Source organism: Eriocheir sinensis, chromosome 34, assembly GCF_024679095.1.
Source record: "Eriocheir sinensis breed Jianghai 21 chromosome 34, ASM2467909v1, whole genome shotgun sequence".
NCBI lineage: Eukaryota > Metazoa > Arthropoda > Malacostraca > Decapoda > Varunidae > Eriocheir > Eriocheir sinensis.
In genome coordinates, this window is record NC_066542.1 from 3,768,660 (window position 1) to 3,778,659 (window position 10,000).

The following is a 10,000-nucleotide window of genomic DNA, read 5'->3' on the forward strand; positions in this document are numbered from 1 at the left end:
GCAGCAGTGGTAGTAATAGTAGTAGTAGTAGTAGTGGTAGTGGTAGTGGATCCCTTTGCTTTCACACACACACGATTTTCTTTTGTTTTTCTCGTGTTTTCTCTCTTTGTTTTGTTTTCTTATTCCTTTTATTTCCTTGGGGAGGGAGGGAGTGCATGGCGGGGTTGCTTTGTCCATATTTTTGTTTGTCTGTCTTTCTGTCTATGTCTGTCCATATCTATCGTTTTTATCTATCAGTTCATACCCATCTGTTTCTACGCGTCCTTCCATCCACCTTCCTCTCTTCTCTCCCTTCCAATTTTCCGTTCTCTCTCCTATCGTTACGTTCCTATTACTACGTTGCTCTTGCCCTCAAATCTCAGCCACGTAGCAAGGCGTTGAGAGCCTGGAGTTCACCTCTTAGTAATACGTCTTAAGCTGCTTGTAATATCACGTGCCTTACCTGCGTTAAACCTGAAGGCGAGAGGTGAGGTAGAGCGAAGTGAGAGAGAAGGGGATGTAGAGAGAGAGAGGAGGTAAGGAGGGAGAGAGTAGGTGAGGTAGAGACAGAGAGAGGTGAGGGAGAGTGTGCCCCCCCCTCCCGCCGCTCCTTCCTTCCTTCCTTCCTCCTTCGTACACACCTTCCTACATTTACATTCCTTCTCCTCTCTCTTCTTTTGTCCTCATTTTTGTTTGTTCTCATTTGTTTCTCTCATCTCCTTCACTTCTCTCCCTCCTGTTCCTCTTCTTTCCTTCCCTTCCCTCCTCCTCTAAATCTTCTTATCTTTTCTAATCTACAACTGCATATCTACTATCTTCTATCTTATATGTATCTTCTATTTCAACCTCCTTCCTACATCTACTTCCCTCACTGATCTCTTTCTCTCTCTCTCATCCATCCTCTTCCTTCCTTTCCCCTCATAATCTTCTTTTCTATATAATTCACAGATTTGTTACTCTATATAATATCTACTATCTTCTATCTACTATCTTCTACGTATCTTCTATCAGTACCATCTCCTAGTTACATCTACTTCCTTCACTTATCTCTTTCTCCCTTCCCTTCCCTTCCCTTCCCTTCCTAATCTTCTCGTGTCATCAAACTTCCTAACTCAGTCTCGCCTCCAAACAGCCTCTCGAAACAGTCCTGTACACTCTCTATGATGGATGACTCGGCCCTTCCCAGCAGCTTGTGTTCTCGTGACCTGACTGACTTTTTACCCACTGAGAACTTGTTGTCTTAGGATATGAGAGAGAGAGAGAGAGAGAGTGTGTGTGTGTGTTTGTCCTTCCTCCTCCTCCTCGCTCTCTCTCTCTCTCCTTCTCCCCCTCAAAAGCCCTACTTCCTTCCTTTCCCCCTACCTCCCCCCTACACCTTCCCCCTCACACCCACGCCCACGCACACACACACACTCACCACGCCCTTTCGTAGTCGCTGTGATGAAGTGGCTGATGACGTTGGCTTTTGGTTGCTGACACATCACCAGCCGGCGCCGGGCAGACACACAGACACACACACCAGCTGACGTCCGCCCAACTTAAGACCTCCTCCTCCTCCTCTTCCTCTTCCTCTCTCTTCGTTGGTTAGAGGTTATTAAAGCGTATTCTACATTAAACATATCGGCGCTTTCTTTTTAATCTCCTCCTCCTCCTCTTCCTCTTCCTCTTCCTCTTCCTCTTCCTCTTCCTCTTCCTCCTCCTCCTCCTCCTCCTCTTCTTCCTCTCTCTCTTCGTTGGTTAGAGATTATTAAGTCGTATTCTACATTAAACATATCGGCGCTTTCTTTTTAATTTCCTCCTCCTCCTCCTCTTCTTCTTCCTCCTCCTCCTCAAGCCCTATGAAGAGCGACTCGAGCGACTCAACCTCTTCACGTTGGAAAAGAGACGCCTGCGGGGAGACATGATACAAGTCTTTAAGTACCTGAACAAGCTCAGCAACGTTGATCACTCCAAACTCTTCACGCTACAGACCAACCTGAGAACAAGAAGAAAAAAAAAAAAACAACAATTCAACAAAGCGTGCAACCGACATCGGCAGCAGTTATTTCTCGAATAGGTTGTTCGCCACTGGAACAACCTTCCTGCAGAAGTGGTTAGCGCAGAGACCATCAACTCCTTCTTCCAACACGCATTGATCGCCACTTTGCTGCATCGGGGTGAACTACTGAACGTTCAGAAGATATACAACAAGTTTTTTAATTCTTCCTGCAAGCCACTCCTATGGCAAACGGATTGATTGAATCACTGAACGCAGGCAGCCTATTAATGAGCCAACAGGCTTTCTGCTGCCTGCTAGTCCATGTTTCCATGTTTCCTCCTCTTCTTCCTCTTCTTCTTCCTCTGTCTCTTCGTTGGTTAGAGATTATTAAGTCGTATTCTAAATTAAACATATCGGCGCTTTCTTTTTAATCTCCTCCTCCTCCTCTTCCTCCTCCTATTTTGTTTTCTGCCGACTCTGAAATTAATAAAAAAAGAGCATAAGAAAGAAATATTAAAGAAAAATTCGCCGCAACGATTCAATTTCTGGCTTCATTTTTTTTTTCTACAATATTTTCATCAGAGCTTCGTGTGTGTTGTTATTGATACTTGTTCTTGTTTTTTCTTGTTTTTTTCCGAGAGTATTAACTCATAAGCCTTCCTCCTCCTCCTCTTCCTCCTCCTCCTCCTCTTTTTTCCATTCCTTATCCTCTCATTTATCATCAGAATCCTAGTATTATTTTTTTTCTCGTTTCCTCACCATTTTTTCCTCCACCTCCTCCTCCTCCTCCTCCATACCTTCTCCTTTGTCTCCTTCCCTTCGTCTCTCTCTCTCTCTCTCTCTCTCTCTCTCTCTCTCTCTCTCTCTCTCTCTCTCTCTCTCTCTCTCTCTCTCTCTCTCTCTCTCTCTCTCTCTCTCTCTCTCTCTCTCTCTCTCTCTCTCTCTCTCTCTCCTCTATTTTCTTTCCTTTACATCATTTTTCATCATTCTTCTTCTCTCTTCTATCTCTTCCTTCTTCTCTCCCTCTTCTCTCTCCTTCTCTTTCCATCTTACTATAGTTATTCTCTTATCTCTCTCTCTTCTCTTCTCTTTCTCTTTCTCTTACCTACCTTTAATTACTCCCTTTCTCCTCCTCCTCCTCTTTAGCCCCTCCTCCTCCTCCTTCCCAGTCTTCTCTGAACACTTAAGTTAATAGGATCTTCAGTAAACTCAACACCTTATACAAACGATAGACTTATAATCCAAACTAAGACGGGTACAAATAGTTTTACATATGATCACAACAAGGGAAGGGAAGGGATGGGACGAAGATACGCACGTTAGAATAAAGGGCTGTTTGGGGGGTGGCGTTGTAACAGGTTTTTCGCTATAAGAAACGTGTGTAACGAAATAGTGGCTTCAGTATTAGTGTTTGGTAACGTTGGGAAGGGAGTACGAAGTCAGTAACGGATTAGATAACGTAGAAATGACAGGTTTTAGCGAAGTAACACAGTAGGAACATTGGAAATAGCTGGGTTCAGTATTAGTGTTGTAACGATGGGACGGGAGAACGAAGTCAGTAACGGATAGAATAACGTAGAAATAACAGTTTTTTGCGAAGTAACACAGTAGTAACATAGGAAATAGTTGGTTCAGTATTAGTGTTAGTGCGAAGTCAGTAACGGATTATATAACGCAGAAATAAGATTTGGTAGGAGCATAACGCACTTAGAACGTAAGGAATAGTTGGTTTAGTAGAACATTTGATAACGTAACAATGAATGACTTAGAGAAAACGAAGAGAAAAGAAGAAATTAGGTAATGGAAATAGACAGATAGATAAATAGAATTATAGATGGAGTAAGTGTGAAGATGGAGAGATGAGAGAAAAACAAAGAGAAAAGAAGGAATGAAATAGCCTGTGAAAAAAGAATAGACGAAATGAAATGATGGAAAAAAAGATAAAAAAAGAAATTAAATAGCCTGTGAAAAAAGAATAGACGAAATAAAATGATGGAAAAAAAAGAAAAAAGAAATCAAATAGCCTGTGAAAAAAAAATAGACGAAATAAAATGATGGAAAAAAAGATAGACGAAATAAAAGACTCGAACATTGGGAAGCAGAAAAAGGGCGAGAAAAAAATATATAGAAGGAAATAAAAGGTAATAATGGAAGTGAAGGTAAGAGTTATGAATTAATTAGGAGCCGGGCAGGTGAGGCGAGCGTCCCACAGGTAGACAGTCACGTGACGGCAGGTACACACAGGTACACACGAGTTCAGGACGTACACAGAGGCGGTATACATGGCCATACGTACACACACGCGCACACGAAAAAAAATGGGAAAGGGTTAGGGATCAATTTACGTACACACACACACACACACACACACACACACACACACACACACACACACACACACACACACACACACACACACACACACACACACACACACACACACACCTTAAACTCCTACAAAAAATAAAAATAATAAAAATGATACAATACTAAATAAATTACATCTTGAAAAAATAATATGTCTAAGAAATACATGATACATTATACACTGTGGCTTCATCTTATACAGGCTTAACAGAATACAACGTTTGTCATCATTATTATCATTATTATTGTCTATTATTACTTTATTTATCATTACTTACTATTTATACATTGAATAAGTTTAGTGGATTAACTGCATAAGGGTCATTCATTTTGTCTTTGGTTTTGTATGCATTGGTGAGGGTCTGCTTCCTCGTCCTCGTCCACTTGTATACACTTCAACCTCTCTGTCTTCTGTACAGTAAACCTTTCTCATTCCACTTATTTCAATTAATCGTCTTTCCTTCTGTCATTCCCTCACTCCACATAGACGAGACGATTCAGAGTCATTCCATTTCACAAATCTACATAATTTCCCCCACTGCATCCCTCTTTCCTTCCTTGCCATGATATGTGTCACCTGATATGTCTCCGTCACTGGTCTGAGTTGGCCCGACGCGCGGCCTTCAGTGTCTAAGATAGCAGCGGCTGTTACGCGAAGGGACAGCCAGTCGCGCCTCGTCCTTGGCAGGCCCCTTTCACACGGTGCGGGCGAGGCTCGCCTCAGGGCTTATGAGCGGACCCGCGCAAACTCATGACTGAGGTTTTCTATGAGAAAATCACACGCCGCGGACGTCGCCCGCACGAGGGCGAAATCCAGCGCGGGTTCCTTTGGGGTCCGCGCATAACAGCCAAAGGGTACAGTGTGCTATGCATGTCTTCACACGGCGCGGCGGCCCGCACATCTCTCCAGAGAAAACTCACCCATGCAGTAGCCTGGTTGATTTCAATGTGATTTGTTGTGCGTTTCTTTTCCCGTTTCCCTCGCCTTCATTCCACCTTCCTATCTCCCTCCTGCCACCTTCTCGCAGGTGGCGGACAGTTTTCACCCGCGCCGTGTGAAAGGATACGCGGGGAGGCACGCGTCCGCTTTGTAAGGGCGGACGCGGGCCTCGCCCACGCTGTGTGCAAGGGGCTGCAGGCGGGCTGGCCGGCTCTCCGTTCACTACGATGCGGCGTCTTGCTATAGTGGTCAGCGCGTAGGAGCTCAGTAAGCGAACTTGCATTGCAGTTATTGTCATTCGAATTCGGTCCAGAGAAGTAACGCACACACACACACGTCCTGGGTTTACAAAATTAGAACAGTTCCTCCCTCAATCCCTCCCTCCCTCCCTCCCTGCATGCTAAGGGTTACGCTGTGCATGACGTTAAGGGCCACGCCGCCGCCCTGCCTCCCCTCCCCTTGCCTCTCTGTTCATTGGTGAGACATGGCAGGTCGGGATAGGTCGGGGCGGGGCGGTGACTTGACCCAGTGCTACTAAATCTAGGGTCGGCCTGGTCGGGGCGGATCGAGGCGCGGGGCAGTCACAGGAAGGGTCTTGGAGGGACATGCCCCGCGCCCCGACCCTGCCCCGTCTAACTCAAATCTCGGGGTCAACCGGTTTCAGGTCACTATCGGTCATGGTTCTGTACAGGTCACGGCCGGCTAGTACCTGACCCCGGGCTGACCTGACCTAACTAGACTATATACATATTTCACAGTTTTGGACTAGACTTGGTCACAAGGAAATGGCGCCCCAGTGGAAACATATCAGGCTGGGCGGGGCTTAGTCGGGGCTTGTCGGGGCGGGGAGGGGCTTAGTCGGGGCGCGTCGGGGTTGGTGGTGGCTGACAGCAGGCTTTGGAAGACCTAACGTTGCAATGGTCAAAAAAAAAAAAAAAGTGTTACAGAACTTGGCGGCTGATAACGACGGAGAGTTCGTTCGTATATTCGCCTCTCTTCCTCTCCCTCCTCTCTTTCCTTCCTCCTCCTCCCCTAACCCTTCGTGTATCGCCGCTTAAAAACTTTTCCATTAACTGATAAGTGAGTCCGACGAGGCCGTGGCGTGTCTGGGTCGGGGCAGGTCGGGGTGGGGTCGGGGCGTGTACAGCACAGTGACCATATCCTCAAACACATCAACCCCTTCACATCCCCACTGGACAAGACCTCCCTGGGGGCTGTTGTGGGTATTTCCAGGGGTAGTTTCATGACCCTGGTGGTAGATTAGTCATTCCTCTTTACCATAAACGTGAAAAGCGCTCATGAGGACCCGACTAATCCCTTTTTTGGCCTTGGGAAGTAGTTGAGCAGACCGACCCAGGCCCCGGCGGTGAGTGGCGGCTCAGGAGGGGCCGGGTGTGAGCTGACTGGGTGATTGTTCTCGACGCCGGGACTAAAAACTAAACTATTTGGACGCTCATTGGGTGGAGAAGAGTGTTCTGGGCGCTGATTGGCTGGAGTAAAGAGTCTGGCTGATAAGAGTCTGGGTTCTGATTGGCTGGATAAGAGTCTGGTTTCTCATTGGCGGGAGTAGAGTGGTTGATAAGTCTGGTTTCTGACTGGCTCAATAAGAATCTGGTTGGCTGTTGATTGGCTAGGTTCTGATTGGCTGGATAGAGTCTGGTTTCTGATTGGCTGGACGAGTCTTTCCTTGGCGCTAACTCCCTGATGTGGCGGCTGGCGCTGGCTTGTATGGGCGGAGGGACTTGTGGAGTGTCTTAGGTCCATGTTAACCTCGTCGAAGGATAAGTTAGTTCGTCTGTTTCAAAAGGCTCCTCCTCTTCTTCCTCTTCTCTCCTCCTCCTCCTTTCTTTCATTCTCGTGTCACAAAATCAACAACGATGACCATTAAAAAAATCATCGTATTTCTACCTTTTTTTTTAACTCTTGTATGTGTTGTTCTTTTTTATTGTTTTGCTTTGTTTTGTTTGTTCGTTTGTCCGTGCATACAAAAGGACTGTCGATGGGTGTTGCACGGCTCGCTTTCTTTTTTTTTATTGCCTTTATTTTTTTTTCAATATATAGTTTCGTGCGATCACTCCAACTCTTCTTTTTTTATTTCTCTTTTTTTTCTCACTTTTGTTGGTCACTTTTTTCCTTTCCACTTTTATTTCTTGCCGTTTATTTTTATTTTATTTATTTTTGTGGTGGTGGTGGTGGTGTGTGTGTGTATATATATATATATATATATATATATATATATATATATATATATATATATATATATATATATATATATATATATATATATATCACACACACACACACACACACACACACACACACACACACACACACACACACACACACAGAGTCTCTCTCTCTCTCTCTCTCTCTCTCTCTCTCTCTCTCTCTCTCTCTCTCTCTCTCTCTCTCTCTCTCTCTCTCTCTCTCTCTCTCTCTCTCTCTCTCTCTCTCTCTTTTCCCCTCCTTTTTCTTTTCCCCTCCTTTTTCAATTATTTTTTCTCTCCACTTCTCTTTTTCTCCTCTTCTCTCCACTTCTCTCTCTCCCTTCTCTTCTCTCTCTTATCCCCCTTTTTCCATTATCATTTTCAAACACCTTTTTTTCCTTCTCTTGTTTTTATTCACTCAATTTTCTCGTTCCCTCATTCGCTTTCGTCCATATTCCTTGTTTAAAAAAAGTTCTATATATATATTCGTTGGTAGTAGTGTAAGTTTTTTTTCAGTTAGCGAATGTTTTTTTTTCGAATAGGTTTTAATTTAAGTTAATTTTCGGATCTTGTTTTGTCGGGTTTAATTTCTCTCTCTCTCTCTCTCTCTCTCTCTCTCTCTCTCTCTCTCTCTCTCTCTCTCTCTCTCTCTCTCTCTCTCTCTCTCTCTCTCTCTCTCTCTCTCTCTCTCTCTCTCTCTCTCTCTCTCTCTCTCTCTCTCTCTCTCTCACTGATTTGATATGCATCCGTTAGGTAGTTTAGCAAGGGAGTTTGTATACGAGGAAGTGCTTTGTAGTGTTAGATTGTTTATTCCTCTCTCTCTCTCTCTCTCTGATTTGATATGTATTGGTTAGGTAAGTTTAAATAAGGGTTGTCTGATATGTTTCGTTTTTTTCTTCGTTTTCTAGTTCTTTTTTGGTAATTTTTTGTCATCTGATATGTTTTGAAATGACCTCAGTTTCATCCTCTCCTTCCCTGGGTTGTGTGCATCTCCTCCTCCTCCTCCTCCTCCTCCTCCTCCTCCACTTCCTCCTTATCTCTGTTATTATCATTATCATTGGTTTGCACATTTCCACTTCTCCTCCATCTTCAAAACCTTCCTCATATCACTTAATCTCTGTACTTCCTTCCTTCTGTCCTCCTTCTCCTTCTTATCATTTCCAAGTCAACCTTTTATCCCAAGACACAACGCATTCACACGGGGCCATTTCAGTGTCTTTTGAGGGGGTTGAGGGGACTGCCTATACGCTTGGAGGGTCTTAAAGTAGTAGTAATAGTAGTAGGAGTTGAGGTCGTCTTGGTATTTGTCAAATGGCCAGCAATGTCATGTTCCCCGGTTAGCGCCCAGCCGTGGCCCGCCGTGGCTGTCCGCCGGCCCCCAGTGGTTCCCCCGCCCTGTCGTGGCCTCAGCGGGGTCCTGGGGGGTCTTGTGCGGCGGGGGGCGGCGGTCTGGAAGGCGGCGTGAGGGGGGCGCTAGGATAGGAGGGCCGCTGGTATGGGGGGGCATCTGTGGAGGGAAAGAAAGATGGGTGTGAGTTAGTGTCCCAGTCCGTTAGATATTTACTCTCCTTACTCTTCCTTTACCTTGTCCATGTCCCTTCTATCGTATAATAATCTCTATGTTCTAATTTACTTCCTAATGTGTTTATATTACTACTGTGCTTTCTCGTATATTTATCTCTCACTGTATATGTTGTTTTAATTTGTCCACTATGCTTTCCTTGATCATGTCCCTTGCTAATCTTCCTCCTCTTCTGTCCCTATCATCCTCCATCCCTTATCATCCCTCTCTCATAATCTTACGCTCTCTCTCTCTCTCTCTCTCTCTCTCTCTCTCTCTCTCTCTCTCTCTCTCTCTCTCTCTCTCTCTCTCTCTCTCTCTCTCTCTCTCTCTCTCTCTCTCTCTCTCTCTCTCTCTCTCACACTGTTGACAACACCCCACCGAAACATGAAGGACCCCCCTAGCTATATACATACATACATCTCTCTCTCTCTCTCTCTCTCTCTCTCTCTCTCTCTCTCTCTCTCTCTCTCTCTCTCTCTCTCTCTCTCTCTCTCTCTCTCTCTCTCTCTCTCTCTCTCTCTCTCTCTCTCTCTCTCTCCCCTTTTTCCAATATCATTTTCAAACCTTTTTTTTCTCTCATTTAATTTTCTCGTTCATACATTCGCTTTTGTCCATTTTCCTTGTTATAAAAAGTTCTCCTCTGTTCAAATATCTTCCTATTTCTCCTCCTCTTTCTTCTTTTCTCCTCCTCCTCTGTAATTATTTCATGGCCTTGTGATTTGAGTGCAATGTTTCTGCCCTTATATCAATGCCTCTGGTCTCGTGTTTTGACCAGTATGTTTTTCATCTGCACTTAACATCACTTCGCTTTTTCCGAGTGTTTTAATTTGCGTGTTTTAAATTATCTTACTTAGTTAACTTATGCTGTGAAAAACTATTAGGAACTTCAGTACATACAGTAGTAATATTTACATAGTTTTTCTCACTTTAGTTAGTGATGAAAATAAATATGATGGGTGAAAAAA

At 44.5% G+C, this 10,000-nt stretch overlaps 1 protein-coding gene and 1 long non-coding RNA gene across 3 annotated transcripts in view; one reads left to right on the forward strand and one right to left on the reverse strand.

The window, feature by feature from the left end:
• LOC127006918 (uncharacterized) overlaps nucleotides 1-10,000 on the forward strand; it is a 23,154-nt gene that overhangs the window by 12,360 nt on the left and 794 nt on the right. The gene's annotated exons all lie outside the window — the stretch shown is intronic.
• Nucleotides 8,081-10,000, reverse strand: part of LOC127006915 (roundabout homolog 2-like) — a 117,419-nt gene continuing 115,499 nt past the window's right edge. For both annotated transcript variants that reach the window (XM_050877259.1, XM_050877258.1), the window contains exon 23: nucleotides 8,081-8,978. In XM_050877259.1, the coding sequence (XP_050733216.1) occupies nucleotides 8,878-8,978 (101 nt within the window). In that variant the 3' untranslated portion in view covers nucleotides 8,081-8,877. The remainder of the gene's footprint in view (nucleotides 8,979-10,000) is intronic.